Source organism: Pelmatolapia mariae, linkage group LG13 (assembly GCF_036321145.2).
Source record: "Pelmatolapia mariae isolate MD_Pm_ZW linkage group LG13, Pm_UMD_F_2, whole genome shotgun sequence".
Lineage (NCBI taxonomy): Eukaryota > Metazoa > Chordata > Actinopteri > Cichliformes > Cichlidae > Pelmatolapia > Pelmatolapia mariae.
Genome location: NC_086238.1, coordinates 20,882,236 through 20,900,885, shown reverse-complemented (window position 1 = coordinate 20,900,885; position 18,650 = coordinate 20,882,236). Strand labels below are relative to the sequence as shown.

At 42.6% G+C, this 18,650-nt stretch overlaps 2 protein-coding genes across 3 annotated transcripts; one reads left to right on the top strand and one right to left on the bottom strand.

Annotated features, from left to right (window-relative positions):
* Positions 1–1,357: 1,357 nt before the first annotated feature.
* Positions 1,358–5,329, top strand: mcfd2 (multiple coagulation factor deficiency 2, ER cargo receptor complex subunit). 2 transcript variants are annotated; one of them, XM_063491376.1, is made up of 4 exons: positions 1,358–1,473; positions 2,000–2,173; positions 2,268–2,427; positions 3,441–5,329. In XM_063491376.1, the coding sequence occupies exons 2-4, from the start codon at positions 2,001–2,003 to the stop codon at positions 3,570–3,572; spliced, it is 465 nt and encodes a 154-aa protein (XP_063347446.1). In that variant the 5' UTR covers positions 1,358–1,473; position 2,000; the 3' UTR covers positions 3,573–5,329. The 2 variants fall into 2 exon arrangements, with proteins under 2 accessions (XP_063347446.1, XP_063347445.1); XM_063491375.1 differs by having other exon boundaries at positions 1,997–2,173.
* A 2,214-nt stretch (positions 5,330–7,543) lies between these two features.
* On the bottom strand, positions 7,544–9,798 carry prop1 (PROP paired-like homeobox 1). Its single transcript, XM_063492067.1, has 3 exons — positions 9,705–9,798; positions 8,537–8,766; positions 7,544–8,057 (listed from the first exon to the last, which is right to left on the bottom strand). The coding sequence occupies exons 1-3, from the start codon at positions 9,796–9,798 to the stop codon at positions 7,686–7,688; spliced, it is 696 nt and encodes a 231-aa protein (XP_063348137.1). The 3' UTR covers positions 7,544–7,685.
* Between the last annotated feature and the right edge of the window lie 8,852 nt (positions 9,799–18,650).

Genomic DNA, 18,650 nt, shown 5'->3' with positions numbered 1-18,650 from the left:
TTGCCAAAAACTGATTGCAGCTTCTACCTTCTGGTAAGAAAAGTTGCTTGTGGCTTAAAATGACTTTATATGATTCTTGACATAACCCTATTTGACAGGTTATCGGTCATTTATAAGAGTTTCAATACTGGAAATCACCTTTTTCTTGGCCCAACACCAGTCCTTAGCTAGCAAAGGTTGTGTCAGGAAGTGAAACAATGTGGATCTTTCTCCCGTGGTGACCCCTGCATGCACATGGCACAACAGGAGAGGAATTGACGCTGTGCTGCTATTGGCTGAGATCACAAATGCTGTGTGGGATGAGAATAATTAGGTTTGCCTTAAAAGATTCACTGGTTCCATAAACTTGTCATTAAGCATATTCATATCTGAGATGTGAAAAACACCCAACATTAGAGAAAATATGACTGCCTCTGTGACAGGAAGTTTTTACTGAGTTTTTTTTTTTAATCCATCTATCGTTTAATGTTTTATTAGGGAAGACAACATCGATACATACAGTCTTGTGGGGGGAAAAAAGTACATCCTTACTGCTTCTGAGGAACTAAAGAGATTCAAGACTAAACCGGAAATGTTTGGCCAAAAGCAAACACAGGATAAGAGCACAAACACCTCATAGTGTCATGCAAAATGGTGACGGTTTGGATCAAAGTCCAGATTGAAACTTGATTGAAAGGCTGTGCTGGGACCTTGAGAGAGCTGTGCATAAACGAATGAAACCAAAGCCCAATGAACCAAATTCTTGATGCATGTTCAATCATCCAGGTAAATCCCAAAAGGTTGAAATGATCAAGGAACTGACCTCACAGCTCTTTGTTCATTCAGTGGTCTGGTTTTAGTCATTGTGCAAATGTACTCTTTATAAGGTTGGGGAAACCTGCAGTCAGCTGAGACTGAAGAAGTCACTTGGACGAGTGACGAAACGTTTCTCCCACTGAAAACGCTACGTCCAGATTCCAGAATCAACTTTTTGGGGCCAAAAAGTCATACAAAAAACTAAAAGTTTACCAAAAACCTTTAAGTTATTACCGCTAAAGGTGATTCAACAGCACATGTCTGTCACGTGAATTCATAAATTCTGTCAAATGATCAAAACGCTAGTTCGTGAAAACGGAAAGCACTAGAAATATATAAAATTATTCTATACGGAATATTCTATAAAGTTTAGTTTGAGCCTTATTACTGTATAGCAATTGAACACGAATCTTACTGTAACCTACAACACAATAATAAAACTAATTTTAACTTTAAACAGAGAAAGACGAAGAATTCAGACTATCGTGGAGGGAATCATCTTGCCCCAGTTGAGCGCTCTCGGATAGCTGCAGCCAATCACAATGAGCTGTCGTGTCAAAGTGAAGCTACGGAAAGCCGCTCAGTCCGAGAAAGCTCGGATTGATCATTAAAACCCGCAAACTACGCACAACTGCACAACTGTTCACGGATACAGGTGAAGATAGAAATTATTTAAACGTAAGTACATATATATTTTTTTATTTTTTACCAGTTACACCAAGTCATGACCCATGAAATTATGTTATTTCAGCGTAGCCCTGAAATGCAGCTTGTTGCCGTATTTATCTTATAATGGCTCTCAAGCTAACGGTCATACATTCCTCTTTTATTTTGGCTGTTTAACTGAGTTAGCATAGCAGTGTAATCTCACAGCTTAATGCAGAAACATCCCTTTTAGTGCGGTCCATGTAATTATGCACTGTGTGTGTCTGCGGTGTTTTTTGTTAAAATGGGCCATAAACATATGGTGCTGATTTGTAGCACCTTGCTGTTGTCTTATAGAGCCAGATATCAAACTTATAAAACAGGTGTGAATGTAGTTTGATCAAGATAAACATGGGAATCCGTATGAAGGTGTATGCTGGATGTAAGTGAGGTGCTAAACTGAGGACATTTGAGTAGTAAGAAGGTGATGTCCAACATAGATATTCAAGAGCTGTCTTTCTGAACTTGCTGACTGTCTGTCTTTGCCTTTCCGCAGCAGAATGAGGAGCAGCAGGTGTAGTGTGCAGTGGGGGGGTATGCTCCTCTTTTTGTCCTGCTGTTTTCTGTGCGCTCACGCTCAGATGAACCCAGACCACCACCACCATCAGCAGCAGATCGTAGAAAGTGCAGCCAGCCAACATCGCCTGGATAGAAACATGGTTCAAGACAAAGAGTGAGTGACATGGCCGTGCACGACTCAGGACGAGGTGAACTTTGGGTTCTGTCTAATCAGTAGCTGTGTTTATTTGTTGTCCCTCTGGTGGCAGCCACATCATGGAGCATTTAGAGGGCGTCATAGACAAACCAGAGAAAGACATGACGCCCCAGGAGCTCCAGCTGCACTATTTCAAAATGCACGATTACGATGGGAACAACCTGCTGGACGGGCTGGAGCTTGCAACAGCAATCTCACATGTACACAGAGAGGTGAGAATGCATGTGTGAGCATGTTTTTTTGTCATAGTTGGCATTAAAAGGATACATAACGGTTACTTTCCCACTTTCTCATACCCTTCTTACTGTGGGTTGGGACTGAGACATTTAAATGCTTTGTGTTTCAGAAAGTTGGGACAGGGGCATGTTTACTGTCTTTTAGCAGCACTCTGTAAATGTTAGCTTTGCTCTAGTTTTTTTGATATAGAATATCAGCATGTCTGCAGTTCAGGGTCTCTTCTTATCATAATTTTTTAAAATTTGTTTCATAATGCACCAGCTGTTTCAGTGGGTGACAGGTCAGTACTGCTGGCGGCCTTTAAGCTCCAGGACTTCTTTATATGGGAGTCATGCTGTTGGAATATTTGCACAGTGTGTTAGGAATTGTCTTGCACAAATAAGGTCTTCTCACCAGTTGTGCCTTTGGCCTTCACAGACACCACCATGGATGCTGGTGTTTGACCCGTGTGCTGACAGAAACACTAATAATTAAAAAAGGAGAGATTTAAATTTCATCTTAAATAGACTCAGAGGAGGCAGCAAGCTTCTCTGTGTCTGTTTTTAATGCAGTACACACTGAGGGTTCAAAGGTCACAGCTAATCAGTACAGATTTTTGGCCTTTTCCCATGTGCACCGAGACTTCTCTGAATCTTTTATTGACACTGTCTCCCATTAAGCCCGTTACTGGCTTTAATTAGCCAGTAACTAGCGGGATAACAAAGATGAGGCTTTGTTATCCCGCTAACTTTTTAAATGTTCAGGAAGGTGTCAGGAAGGGTGTCTGGGACAAAATCGGTGACAATGCAGCTCCATCACCCCTTAGGAAACAAAGAATTCATGCAACGTGACACCAAAGCGATTAAAAAAGTTTTGTTAGCTGAGACGTTTTCTGCTCCTTTATTTCTGTTGCTGTGATTAAAAATATTGTTGTGACACATATTCGCCTCACGATTCCTGCGCACAGAAAGGTCCAATCGTTTTTGCTGCTCTGCTCGTCTCTGTTTAGGAGAGAGGAGAGAGCAGCCAGCCAATGAAAGAGGAGGAACTCATTGCCCTCATCGATGACGTTCTGAGGGACGATGACAAAAACAATGACGGCTACATAGATTACGCAGAGTTCGCCAAATCGCTGGAGTAGAGCGTCTTTCTGTTGCTTCCCGTCCACGACGACAGCAAGGAATCAGCAGAGAGGCTGGAGGGTGAGCGTACCTGCAGCCAAAACTGAGAAGCCGCATCACTTTTTAGAAGACCATCTTTGATTTCTTTCTTACAGATTATCGGTCAGGAGTATCAATCGTTCATGAAACTTCTGACGGATGATTTTTCAAGCTGAATCAGCAGTAATCTGATAAATGACAAAAAGGGTGGAACACAGGATGGTGGACTTCTTTTTTTGTGTGTGTGTGTGTGTAGATGCCATTTTGAAGGGTCAGTTCACCTAAATTGCTATTTTTCTAGTTAACCCTTAGCAGTATACTTTCAGATCTGAATCCCCCGGTTTTGGAGCTGCATATGTGCAGCTGCGGAGTTTTGAGACAGCCTCATTCACACACAGCCCTGAACGTTTGAAGGATCAGTACTCTGAGTGGGTGGATTGGACAGTATTGGTTCTTTATTCCCTTCTGTTAAACTTCTTTATATTTTTGCTTTTCCTCAAGACGTTTTTTTTAATATATAAAAATAATAAATAAATAAAGGAACAGGGAGTGATTAAGGTACAACAAGCAGGTGGTTAACTGAGGCCTGGTTAACCGCCTGTAACTTCCGGTTTCCACAGTGAAGCTTGGACTTCACTATATTCTGAATGCTGCACTCTAAGCAAAGCTGCCTTTGATTTTGGGTGAACTGATCCTTTACATGTACAAAAGCTTGGGTAGAGTGTTTTCTTTTAGTGGTGCTACACTTTGATTCTCTCTGGCAGCACAACAGTCTGTAAATAGAGTGTTCTCACATTAAAGGGGACCTGTTCTACTCATTTCCAGTTCTGTATTTTTATTCTGGGACTCTCAAGAGTAGCTTTGTGTTATTCAGAGTTCAAAATATGCCTTATTGATCTTTGATTGGCCACTGCACAGACCACATTAAGGATATCTGTTCTCATCGACATCATACTGAAAATAAAAAAAGGTAAATGGAGCGTTTAGATTAATCTGAAACCTGAGCTTTACTTTAATATACAGCCAAGAACATCCAACACTGTAAAAGTGTATTTATATGACATGATGGGTCCCCTTTATACATCTGCTTCAGATGGACACACTCATTTACAAGCACACTCATCCTGAACACAGCGGGCCAAATGGTTCCTCCTGTCAATCTGTTTAATTTGCTGTTTATGTGAGGATGGTTCCCATGACAACAGAAAGTGACCTTGACTTGATCACGCGCACAGTCCGTATGTTTGATGTGAAGCCCGAGGCTGCAGGTTACAGTAGCAGAAATACTGTCTGTGTTTCAGTGATAATCGCCGAGTCAGCAGGAGCTCGACACACACCTGTCCTCGCAGAGTGAATGTAAAGCAGCGGCGTGTTGCAGATTCTTCATCACTGGATAAGCTAGACTAAACGCACACTGCCGTTAGTTTTTAAAGCGGACTCTGTTTTACGGGCTTTCAGAAAAGCACTTGAACACAACACGTTTGCTTCAGACTTTAACTGCCTTTAAAACAGACGTGAGTATAATATGTCAGGTTAGGTCTGTTCAATTCATCTGTGATTTCTTCTCAAGTAGTTTTATTTTTTTGCCACACGTTGATGACTTCTCTATATTTTTGCCATCTAGTATTAACTCTTCGGTCAACTCAGGTTGTTCTGAGTGCAAATATTTAAAAAGCATAACAGACGCGACTGTGTTGTCTCTGTAATGTGAAATATTAAAAGAAGACTGTATTCTGCACACCTTTTTCATGTGGTGCTGTCTGTGTTATTTGTTGTTGGTCACTTTTGGAAAAAGCAGATACGATAGAAGGCAGACTTCCAAACAGAGGGATCGCCCTCTGCTGACCACTAGAAAGAATGCAGCTTGAAAGTGTTTTGCATTGGCTTCAATTATCAGATCCAGAAGGTATGTCCACAGTTTCTATGTAGGACATAGTTATAATTATATCAGGACATAAAACTATTTATATAGACATACTGTGGGAACGCCACCTCTTTTAAGGGGACAACAAGCACGTCTTCATATCGTAAATAAATATTATATTTCATGTCAAAGCTACAGGGGGCAGTGTGTTCTAACACCAACATCCTACTGGAGAACAGTGCGTACATGCTTTATAGACTAAAGGAACGAGTTACTCCTGAGCTTTGGCTTCACATGAGTGCCGTCTTACCACCACTGCAAGCACTTTTTGGATCTTTATTTTCCTTTCTGTTATTGCGTTGTTCTTAAGACTAGTGGATAAGACACAGCACATATTCTAATGCCTCAGAACAGAATCCAAAGGAAGTGCAAGTGGAGTCCAGTTCACGCAAGGTTATTAAGGATTTGTGCGTGTGTGTGTGTGTTTACATGTTTAGACTTCTTTGTGAGGACAGAAAAATTGGCATGCTACTATACTTGTGGGGACAAAGTGCCTGTCCACATGAGTTTGAAAACATTTTTTAGGCTCAAAATGTGGTTTTAGTGTTAGAGTTAGGTTTAGGCTGAGGGTTAGGATTAGGCATTCATTTTTGATGGTTGGGGTAAGCGGCTGGGGCACAACTTCAGGTGTCCTCTTCCACAAGGACTGGAGTTTGAGACCCCTGTCTTAGTGAGAACATCTCATTGGCATAATGCTTTCCCTAGCCCAGGGGTGGGCAACTTCAGGCCTCGAGGGACGGTGTCCTGCAGGTTTTAGAACTCACCCTGGGTCAGCACACCTGAATCAAATGATTAGTTTGTGACCAGGCCTCTGGAGAACTACAAGACATGTTATGGAGGTAATTTAACCATTTGAATCCGCTGTGTTGGCTCAAGGACACATCTAAAACCTGCAGGACACCGGCCCTCGAGGCCTGAAGTTGCCCACCCCTGGGCTAGGGAAAGCATTATGCCAATGAGATGTTCTCACTAAGACAGGGGTCTCAAACTCCAGTCCTCGAGGGCTGGTGTCCTGCAACCTTTTCATGTGTCCCTGTTGCAACACACATGAATACAATTAGTAGGTCATTAGCAAGAGTATAGAACTTGACTGCATGCTGAAGTGGCAACCCCTAACTCTACTTAAGTAAAATTAGGTAAATGTAAGTGTTTGGAAAAATGTACTTCTTAAAGTACTTTTATTGCACCACGTTCATTCACTCATGAGCTGCTGTAACATGAATCAAATGGCTGAATTGCCACCTAAGCATGCAGCCAAGTTCTATAGAGTCTTGCTAATGAATTGTATTCATGTGTGTTGCAACAGGGACACATGGAAAAGTTGCAGGACACCAGCCCTCGAGGACCGGAGTTTGAGACCACTGTACTAAGATATGATAACCAGTGTGTGTTTGTGGTCTACTAACACATACTGTATTTGCTAATAATGGAAATTGTTTAGATGTAATGATGTAGAAACCCACCTCCCAAAAAGGTGGGAAAAAACAGAATGCAGTGATTTGCAAATCTCATGAACCATCATTGTTGAATTCACCATAGTTTTAAACTCCATCCATCCATCCTCTTCCACTTATCCCAGCTGTCACAGGGTGAGAAGCAGGACAAATCGCCAGTCTATCACAAGGCTAACACAGAGAGATAGACAACCATTTACACCTATGGGTAATTTAGAATCACCTAACCCACTAACTGTGTGTATTTAAACTGTGGGAAGAAGCCAGATTACCTGAATTTGTCAAATTCAAACAGGGATTTGAAAATCATTGCATTCTGTTTTTATTTACATTTCATTTAATGTCCCAACTTTAGGTTGTAGTAATGTTACCTGTAGGTGTATTAGGGAACTATGAAAGCCATGACATGAAGCTGAAAGGTTTATAAAATTAAAAACAAATTCTAGTGTGTGCTCCTTGAGCTAACCTTTTTTTGCAAAGTAAAAAAAAAGTATCCTTAATGTTCAAAGAACCTTTTAATGCATTTCTATAAATCCAATAGACATCAGTCGTTTCCAGCCAAGGGACTGGGGAAGCTCGGGTGTGGCTGAGAAGATACATTTTATTTTACAGACTAGCTGGAAAATGCAGCAGTGAGAGAGCAAACAGGATGTGTGTAACTGTGAAGATGAAAAAGAGGCTTTCTTAGTATTCTGTGTGGAAACATCTGGTGCTTCTTAGCTCCAGTGAGAGGTGGGATCCAGAGGCGGCATGGAGGTGAGCGAGAACATGGGCGAGGTGAGGTTGCTCCTCAGTGAGCCGTACCAGTCATCATGCTGCCGCTGCGAGGTTGGCTGAGTGGAGGCGCCGGGACATGGGCACTGGCTACCTGGCCCCGGGTGGCGGGTGTATGCCCCTGAGGGCAACATGGAAGAGAGGCGAGGGATGTGGGGCAGGGGCTGGGGGTAGTACTGCCGAGCCATGCCGGACGGCTGGATGTGCACACCTCCCAGAAGCGCCCTGTGGCCTGGCATCACGCCCACTGGGAGAACCTTCTGCGAGGCCCTCTCCTGCTTACGCTGTTTGGCTCTCCTGTTCTGAAACCACACCTGCTGAGACAAGGATGGGTTAGTCGAGGCTTTTACATACAAAGCATGGTGGGTTCAGCAACAAATAGGGCCACCAGTGAATTAGACTGAACCAAATCAGGATTATTGATCAGAATGTTGCACGCAGCCTTCCTGCAATACAACTTTGGGACAAAAATCTGAAGCATTCAGCCAACAATGATACGCCACAGAGGTCAGGGTCCCTTATATTTGTAACTGTCCCAGGTCCTCCCAAAGCAAAAGGTATCAGTGATTTGTTACTGATTTAGTGAGATACAGATGAACAAAAAGAGCTGAAGTAGAGGTGGGTTGCAAAGTGTCTTGCAGATGTAGACCAGCTCTTTTGTTGAACTGTTTTATTAGCAGTTTTGAAGCATTTGTGCCTAAAACACCCCGCCCTGTTTCTTTTTTTAAGTTGCACACCCCAACGCCCAAAAAGCCACAGTTGTCAGAGAGATCTAACGTGAAGACCATCCCACCTGTATGCGAGCCTCATTGAGTTTAGTGATTCGAGCCAGCTCCTCTCTGTAGTAGATGTCAGGATACTGATTTTGTCCAAACGCCACTTCCAGCTGCTCCAGCTGTTTGTGGCTGAAGGTGGTGCGGTGGCGTCTTCTGGCTGGGGAGGGGTATGCTCTGCTCCGTCTATTGAATCCTACAGCCACGGAGGTCTCGCACAATGTCCCCTTCCTCACCGACTCTCCTATATCTGTTTTCAGGAGCGAGAAAGGAAAGGGGAAGGGGTTGCGTGGATCCTTTTTTTTTTTTTTTTTGTTTAAGGAAAAATTCCCCAGCTCTTATTTCTTCACTTCCTCAACATGACACAAAAAATGCGGCCTTAACTGAAAAAGCAGCAATTCACCAATGACTGTCTCAAAAAAAGGAGGGATTACCCGACTTTCTGGTTCCCACTGCCATCAGGCAACCTGAGAGCCAGAGAGCTTTAGCTGGCAAACACAAGCTCGTGAGAAACAGACACCAGAAACTGGAGGATTTGTCCAAGATTATTACCACAATCACCAGCAAAGGGACTCATCTCCTTAAAATGAGTCGACTTGGTCTGCTGGTATCAGATGACATTATAAAACAGCTGGATGTCGAATGGCAGAGGCAATTATTATGATTACATGAGCAAACTTGGTAACTTGCGGGGGGGTTGGGGGATTGTGTCAGGAAGGGCAACCAGCGGGGGAAAAAAATCTGCCAAATCAAACATGCTGTGAAAATCAGAGAAGCTGAAAGTAGGGAGGTTTTATATAACAGTTTATTTTTCCAAAGCTTTAAACTTTTATATCGTGTGTTCATCACTTTCCAACACTACAATACTCTGTTTATTAAAGAGTACGAGACCAACAAAGCATCACAGCTGATTAAATAATCTATCAATGGTAAACATAGAAAATACTGCCTTAAAAGCTAAGAAGCTAATCCAAAGGTTGCAAAGTAAACCAAATCAGCAGGATGACAGTATAATAAAGGCAATTAACATAACACCACTTCTTTACATAAAGTGGTTTTGCTAACTCTTTATAACAAAGCTGACAATATACAATGTGCAACTCGTGTGTCAATAAAATTAGAACTAATTTAATGTAGATGCTGTGGAAGAACACAAGAACGGGGTCATTAGGATGTTATTTGACTCACCTGCACTGGAGCTGACAGTAGCCATGTCGGAGTAAAGATCTGTGCTGTCCTGGTGGATCCTCACACTCTCTCCCGCTACCTTCACCTGGGCCATCGCTTCACTTCTGATCCCCCCTCACACAGGCGCAGCTAAACTTAAAGTCACATGTCCCACCCATCCGTTTTACCTTCACCTGTGTTGGTGGGCCGGTTGAGTTAAAGGCACCATATGTTTCTGCTGGTCCAGCACAGAAACCCATCGGTTGTGTTCTAGTAGCTTCATGCTTTTCAAGTTCAGGTCATCAGATGAATTCTTTTCAGACCCACTGATTTGGTTCCCTGTACCATCACGGGACTGTTCATCTACAGTTTTGCAGTGCGCCATTGCAAAGACGTGACGTATATGCAAAGAAAGTTCAACGTAAAGAATGCACATTTCAGTAGAAAGCGGCAAGAAATGTATCATATATAGAGAGGATATAAAATAAAATTGTCAAATAAAAATTGTCAAATAAAAACTTGAATATATGGATAAAATTGTCAACATATGCAAAAGAACATGAATATATGGGATGAAAGTTGAGTATTTAGGATAACAACTTGACTACATGAAAAGCCATTAAGTCTTTAGCAAAAAAAGTTGAACATATAAAAATAAAAACCTTAAATATACAGAATGAAAGTTTAATACTTGGAATGAAACATCAATATATACAAAAAAACCCCTGAATTTATGGGAAGAAAACTGAAAATATGTGAAAGATGAATATATAGACCCAAATCTGGGAAGTAATGTAAAATCCAAACTTTGAATATGTTGAATGAAAGATGAACATGTGGAATAAAAACTTGAATTTATGCAAAAAGATCTAATAAAAGCTGAAAATATAGAAAAACGTATATGCAAAAAAAAAAAAAAAAAAGCTGAAGATATATGAAATAAATATACTGAATGAAAGTTGAACATGTAGAATAAAAACTTGAATATGTGGGCAAAGGAGGTGAATATTTTTGCTCTATGTGACCACCAGGTGGCACTGTTCTGCCAGGTTGAGGCAAAGACTGAACATGAATTATAAACATTTTTTCATATGGATTTATGTGGTGCCTGTTGGGGGGTGGGGGACTGGGGATCCTCCATAAACCCGACCCCTCCGTGTTCACCTCCAGCCTTCGGTTCACTGTCTCCCGACTGAAAGAGCACCCCGTCAGCTGGATTAACTCAGCTGAACTCCAGCGTAACCTCCCGGGACCCCCAGCTGCTCTCAGAAATTCCCATGATGCTAAACTGAGTCCAGGCCCAGTGTAGAGGAATGGCCCTGATACCAGGAAGAGACCCACTAATGTCCCACTCAGCACTGAGTCATGACAGGGCAGCAAGAAGACAGCTCACATAGTTGGAGAGCAGCAGCTGGCTTTTTATCAGCGCTCCAACGAGACGGCCATTCATCACGCGCTATATTTGTTGAACAATGCTATTTGCTTGTACGTGTGCGCCGTGTATACATGTCCACTGGCTGTACGTGTTAAGTAGCTTATGCAAGAGCCCCTATTAGACTACACTTTTACATTCTAAGCAGGCCCTCTCCTTGTGTAATGTTATAAGATGCCATTTGGCCTGAGCCATACGTGCAATTCCCAAGAACCAATAAATCTAAAGTTCAAATGCTGGACTCTACATGTGTGTGATACAGCAGATCGTAGTCCTGCCTGGGACCGGGATCCCTGCCAGGAAAGTGCAACAGACAATGTAGAGTGATTGAATGGCTCACTGTATAAGTAAGGCCTGCATGATCGTCTGAACCAACTTTTCCTTGAGAAAGTCCCTCGCCTTGTTCTGGGTTCACAGCGTATTAATATATAATTTGATTCCTTGTGACATGCCGTCTGCCAGGGCCAAATCCTGTGTGTCCAGGAAGAGCTTCCATCCTGCCTGCATTATGTGTGTGTGTGTATTTGTGCATGCACATCTGCCAAGCCTCTTCAGAGCTCACATGTTTCCTGTTCCAGACAACCCAGCCACAAACCCCTCCAGAAAAAAACCCCAAGCCTGTCTGTGTGTTTTATTTGCAGTTGCACTTCCTTTTATCTTCTTAATAAATATAATTCCTTGAAATGTGGAAAACGTTCTTAAAATCCATCTTCTTCTTCTTTTTGTTTAAAGATAATGGAGAAAAATAAACTCTGTGCATTAAACTGGTTTAATCCATATCACAAACTCCAAGCCATATTTCAGAGAAAGGGGGAAGTTATCATACGTCTTCTTCTTCGTCCCAGATGCCGAGCTTCACAAACTTCATTTAAGCCACTAAAAATAACTTTTAACCAGAAGTGGAACCAATGGCTGGATGTGGAAATAAGCCAGCTTCTGCTGACAGGTTCCACATATCCAGTTAAAGCTGTTAATCTTGTGCTCACGGCTTGTTTATCCTGAGGCCAAAAACGTGAACAAAAGCACTGCTTTAAAGAATCAGATGATGACACTAAAGTTCCTTAAAAAGAACTGGCTGTGAAAAAATGTATTTCTTGTGCAGCTTTGTGCTGATCTTCCACTAACCTTTTTATTAAAGAGCTTACCTTGCTTTAATGTAACATTGGCTGATTGTTAATTTCATTTAAGGTAACCTGGGGTTTAATGAACAAGCTCCAGACACAACATATTCTCTCTGTGTACAGTTCACTTGGATATTTTGTTGTTGTCACGTTCTAATATTGACTGTCATCCTCTGGGATCTGTTACTTTATGTTTAGTGTTAAACAGGTAGTGAGTTTATCCGGGCACTCTGCAGCAGCTGAAATAAGGGTAAGTGATACTTACATAGCACTTTTCTACTCTGAGCACTCCAAGGGTGTCAAGGTTTCCTCTCTAATTCAATTTGGTATTGCTGTTTTGTCGTCTGAAAAACAGGCTTAGAAAACCCAACAAAAACTGAAACGGCAATTCTTTGGAGTCTGTTTTAGCAAAGCAGAATACTGAACGAGTGGACTTTGGCTCTGACTGAGAAACACGTCAGAGACACAGCGTCGCTCAGCATAACGGCTTCAGTCACAGAGTAACACTCTCTGCTTTACTGGCCATTTTCCTATAAATCAGTGCAGAATTTACCACACAAATGACATTTTGTGTTTAGAAATCTGGCAATTGAGACCATAACACTATTTGCAAAATATTTACTGAGATCATACATCAAGTAATAACTACAGCACAGATTTATAGAGGAGTCGCCCCCTGCTGACCATTAAAAGAATGCAGGTTTAAGGCCCCTCTGGCCTGGCTTTACTTTTCAGGTCCATCCTTTATATACAGTCTCAAACTGTGACGGTGGGCTAAAAATTTTTTTTTTAAAAAGCTTCATTCTTCTTGAGCTTAAGTTCAAACCCAAACTGCAGATATCCCGAAAAGTCCACAAAAGCAGTGGATTGGAATAATAGGCGAGGATGATTCACTAGAAGGTGACAGTCTTGACAAATTGCAGATGATGTGTAACTGGGAGCATGTGTGTGAAATGGCTTGTGAACACTTTGGAGGCCTGTGTCAGTGCATAGCGTTTTATCTGCAAACATGTCGCTTTTTGTTTGCGCACGTTAACGTGATTCATGCCTTTTTCATGTCACAGCAAATGCAATATTGAACACCGCTGTCCCTGCTGACCTGTTACAACACGGGCTTAACGCAGCACAAACCAATAGCAAGCAAAGAATAAACTTCACCCCCTTTTCTGTTCCCGTAAGTTTATCTTTCCATCTTTCTATTATTGGGCTGCAGCTTGTGCCAGACGACTTGGAATCTTTTGGGAGTATCTATCATCTGTGTGTTGTTGTGCATCGTGTGAAAGTGGGGAACAGGAGATGAGATGCAGGGATTCCTAGTAGGAAAGAACAGTAAATATACAACAACTTGTTTTGAGCTTGTGTCAAAACGGAGGTGGTGGGAGGTCATCAATCCAATCAACGCAGAACTTATTGTGAAAAATATGGCGCTGTAGTTGAAGGAGAGTACACACGTGCCTACACAATCTGATACTTTCCAAACATGTCCGCACTTACACACCACATATGTGTGCGTGTGTCCTGCATGGTAAGAAAATAACATGCAAGTTATATTATACCGGGTGCTCAGTTTCAAACATTACACATGCATGCACACATGTGCCCCCAGTGCATACAGGCCTCTGTGCGGCTGTGCTCGTGTCCAGCATGGACAGCACAGAGGAAATTCTTCCCTCCCAATTTCCCGGGACTGAACTGGGAGTGACCTGGTTGGCAGACGCACAGCCCCGATGGAAGGAATGTAACTCAACCCCCCCACCCCATCTCGCTCTCAGCCCCTCAACCCCCTCATCCATCCAGAGCAGTGTGGGCCCAGCTGTGTGAGGACAGACAGAGAAACATACAGTACTGTAGGGTGAGAAGAACAGCTTTTATACCCCCAGCCAGTTGAGAAACACTCCATCGTTTTTCCCCCATGTGAAACAACCACAGACCCGCAGTCATGTAAAAAAAATACAAACAAAAATAACAAAATGAAGCTAACAAAGACAAATAAAGAAACAAACAATCAATAATCGAGCGTATAGTCAGGCACCGAGAACCGTCCTGTGACTGCTGTGGTTGGAAGCAGATAACCATGGTAGTTTGCATTGAAGATTGTAACATGTCTGCAAATATTTGCTAACCAGCAATAGTGTCACGAGTAGTGACAAAACAGAAACAGAGAATGTTCACGTTTACAGCTGAAACCAACACGTTTCAAAAGACAGAAAAGTTTTTACTCAACATTTTCCGTCTCCAGTTTGGATCGCACTTTTCTCAGTTTCACTACCACGAGTAGTTGCCAAATGTTTGCAGACCAGTCTGCAACTATATTCACTTATTCCATGCAAACTGCAGGCAACTGCAGCAATCTGCTAATGACAAAGCAACTGCAGGGACGATTTCAGTGAAACACTGTATAGCTCTTTGCAAACCTCCCGCAACCGCTAACCAGTGGTTGTCAGCAGTGTTGCCAACTTAGCGACTTTGAGTTTTCAGACCCCTTAGCCACTGCTTTTCTAAAAAGCGACTAGCGACAAATCTGGCAACTTTGTCTGGTGTTAATGGAAGTTTATGACGACTTTTTGATGTGAAAGCACGTATCGCTCTTACACTCAACAAGCAGCGGGTGCTGCCGTGGGCACCTCGCCCATGTCAAAGCGCTCACAGGTGGCAGATAGTCCTCACGCAGCAGTCGCCCCCAGCTATGGCAAGCAGCTGCTGTCAGAGCAGGAGATGTTCACACCTCTAGCGACTTTTAGGACAGCCAATAGCGATTTTCCTTACTGAGGAGTTGGCAACACGGGTTGTCAGGGGGTCGCCAACCGGTTTTTAGGTATGTACATTATGACTTCAAATTAAATCTTCACACATCTGGACACAAAATGAATTCATTTGTGTTTTAGGTTTAAATGTCCTTCTACTATCACTTCTGCTGTAACTGTTTAGAGTTAGCTCGTTGTTTTGCAGGCTATCATGAGGTGTCCAGTACGATACATTTTCCATGGGAAAATGTATGAACACTACCTTTCATCCCACACAAATGCTCGCATGCAGCCATAAAGCTAACGAAATAAAGCTGATTTTATTCAATTTTCTTTTGGACATATATTTGGCCTTTCCTCTTGGCACTATCCAAAGGCCAAACTTTCCAGTCTTTATGCCTCCCAAGTAGAACCTAAGTCATTCCAGTCTTGTTTTCTCATCATTGCAGCCTCATCAGACACGTTCAGAACTCGCAGTCCTGTTCTCTGACAGCTTCTCAGTGTAAAATTTCTTCATATTCTATTTTATGCAGGCTGATTTACAGCTTGTTACACTTGGAAAGTGCACGTGGTTACTCAAGTAATTATTACTTGGCTGTTCCTAACCAGACATTTACAACCTGAACCATTTTGGGAATTAGCCTGTCTTTCTGACCACTGAGCCACTCTGCAGGGTGAAGTGGGAGCCCATTATGACTCAGCAGATGGTGTGGCACGCAGCACCACCCTCTTAGTGCTCAAGTGCTCGCAGCAGTACTGTATGTTCTCTAATGATACTCAACTCATCCAGGATGTCACATTACCCTTCGCCTTGGGATTCTCGTCTTTCCCAGCTTCAAATATAAAGCCAAATGAGCCAGGTTTGTTCCGGACCGGCCGTCCTGGCTGCTGCAGTGATGTCCCATTCAGAAAGTTATACAATACAGCTTTGACAAACATACTCAAACATAATAAGAATGAAGCACTTTTAGGCTGTCTCTCTCCGTCTTCTTTTCTCTTTTCGCTCCGTCTGTCACGCTTCCATGGAAATGTCAGCTTTATTGTAGAGTGATTGAGATAATGGTGGCGTGTGGCAGCCTGCCCTGTGTGAGGTTTTCGAGGTTCAGCTGTTTGGCGGGGAGGGCCCGTAGATTTGCAGAGTTGTTGTCTGGATGCCTCCTCCTGCTCCAGACTCCCTAGGTGGTGTCCTCTTTCCTCCACGACAGCCTTTTATTGGCTCCACAGGCCTCTTGTGCTCAAAGGCGCTCTAGACCTCAAGCATGGTACTCTGCCCCCACCCCTGCCACCTCTTTCTTGCCCTTATTCACCACTATGGGGGAGGAAATGGCCTGAAGGAGGTAGAGAGTGGCACGGTATAATTATCTTCTTTCTACATCGCTCCCTCCACCTTGGTTTCCTCATAACACGTCTCATGGCTTCACTTTGCAACCTAAACAGGATTGGGCATCAGCGCTCTCAGCTCTAAGCTATGGCAAAGATGTAGGGTAATGAAACCTACTTATATCGGATTATCGTGTGACAGATTGATGTGATATTATTACTTAGTTACTATTATAACAGACCATTTGCTGTGTTAGCAACAGCTGCTATGCATGTTGTTCTTCCTTTACCCTGAAAAAAAGGTGTAGTAAACTTTCTGAAAGTGGGCAACCAACAACAGGTGCCAAAGGTACATATTTAAAGTAAAAAATACGGTGGCCCTGAAAGCTCAAATGTAAATGCAATTGCTTCTGTCCTGGATGCTGTTTGCACTTTACCATCTCGGCCTTTTGTGTAAAAGCATCTACACAAGTACAGGCACATGAAAAAAATCGTAGTCCTGCGAGTCCTCTTTGATCAAGTGTAAGGATCTCTATAAAAGTAGAAGCATTCAGGTGTTTATGCCACTTTTTTGTTATTTTTTTACTTTATTTTATTAACACAGTGACAAAATCTTCCCAAGGACTGAATGTGTAAGCAAATTCATGAAAAGGTCAGACGGTGCAGCGCTCAGAGAAACTGCAAAAAACCCTGAGCGTCAACTACCCGCTCAACATGTTAATTTCCTTCAGCCAGACTAGAAAAAATGGGGATGTTTGGAGTAAACCAAACAGAGCTTATCAGCACAAACACCTCATATAAAATGTCATCATGATGGTGGAGGGGCGATCATTTCTGCTCGTCTTGCAGCCACAGGACCTGGAAACCTTGTAGTCAGAGTCAACCATGAGCTTCTCTGTATAACAAAGTATTCTAGAGTCATATGTGAGGCCATCGGTCCAGCTGCTACGGTTTGGCCAAAACTGGGTCATACGACAGCACAATGATCCTGACCACACTAGCAAGCGTACAGCAGATTGGCTGAAAAAGTGAAGAATCAAGATTTTGCAACAGCCCAGTTAAACTCCAGACCTCAACCCAGTTGAAATGCTGTGGCGGGTGACATCATGATGGCTACAACCATCTTTTGTATACAGTTCATGGCCACATCCTGGAGATCTTTTTAGTTATTCCAAAATATTGCTAATAGGATCATTTCTGACTTCTAAAGATCTCATTCCACAACAATTTTTCTTGTGCAACTTTGTTTCTAAATATTTTATTTGATGAGTTGTGCAACAACTTGCTTTTCAAAGCAGGGTGTGCGAGTGTAACCATGACGACAGAGGCTGGTCTACAAGAGCTGCTTGCAGCCTTTGTCATCAGAGAGAGGTTGCAAGCGGCCCTTATATATCTCCCAGCTATATCGACACCACTGAGCTGACTGCACTGCTCACCATACACTCTAATGGCTTGCGTGCTTATCCTCGTGTAGACATGCATGTTTTCTAACTTAACGTATGTGTAGACTATAGTTTGTCTCACAGACTACGTGTGCCCTCTTAAGTGGGACCAGCGCTCGCTTGCACACTGTGTGACCTCTGGTCGAGTGTTGGATTTCTGCTGCTATTACAGTGCATATTGTAGTCTGGTCTGCAGGCTATTCTTAGCAGCACCATAAGTGAAAACATGAGGAGGAAAGCTAGAGGGCTTTTAAAGGCTGCGGATCAGATATGTGCTTTTTAACAAATCATCATCTGATGCACAGGAATCTGAGACAGGAATACTTTTACTGTCAAGGTCCATTTCCATTAGTTTTTGACTGAAGTGAACCCCAAAAATCAAAGGCAGACACACTGATAAATCAAAGCATTATGAATAATATACTGCTGCTCCTTCTAACTGAGACACCTACAGCTCTGTAGGTTCCCTGTCTTGATCCACAGCAGATTATTTATGATGTACAAGTTCCACTTTGCTGGGCCATAGTTTGTCTTGATTGATAGAAACCACTGGTCACTGGGAGCACCTCTCAGGCCTTACAGATACAGGAAAGCTCGGCTCTAAAAACGTGGCCCACGTCAAAGTCAGTAAGGTCTCCTACATCTAACAAGTTAACCAAAAGATCTGAGTGCTATGCTAGCCAGTTTTACAGCCTTTCCACTACTAGAAGCCAACCTCACAAACTATCAATATCATTCATATAAAACACAAGAAACAGAAAACACTGGCTGTAGAAATGGACACTGTGAGGGGATTTGGCAATTCCACAAATAAAGAAAGAACACAGTAAAGTTATAATAATAATAAAAAAAATGGAACACCCACCAAAGGCATTTATTTGACACACAGCGTCCCAGCTGACTGCGAA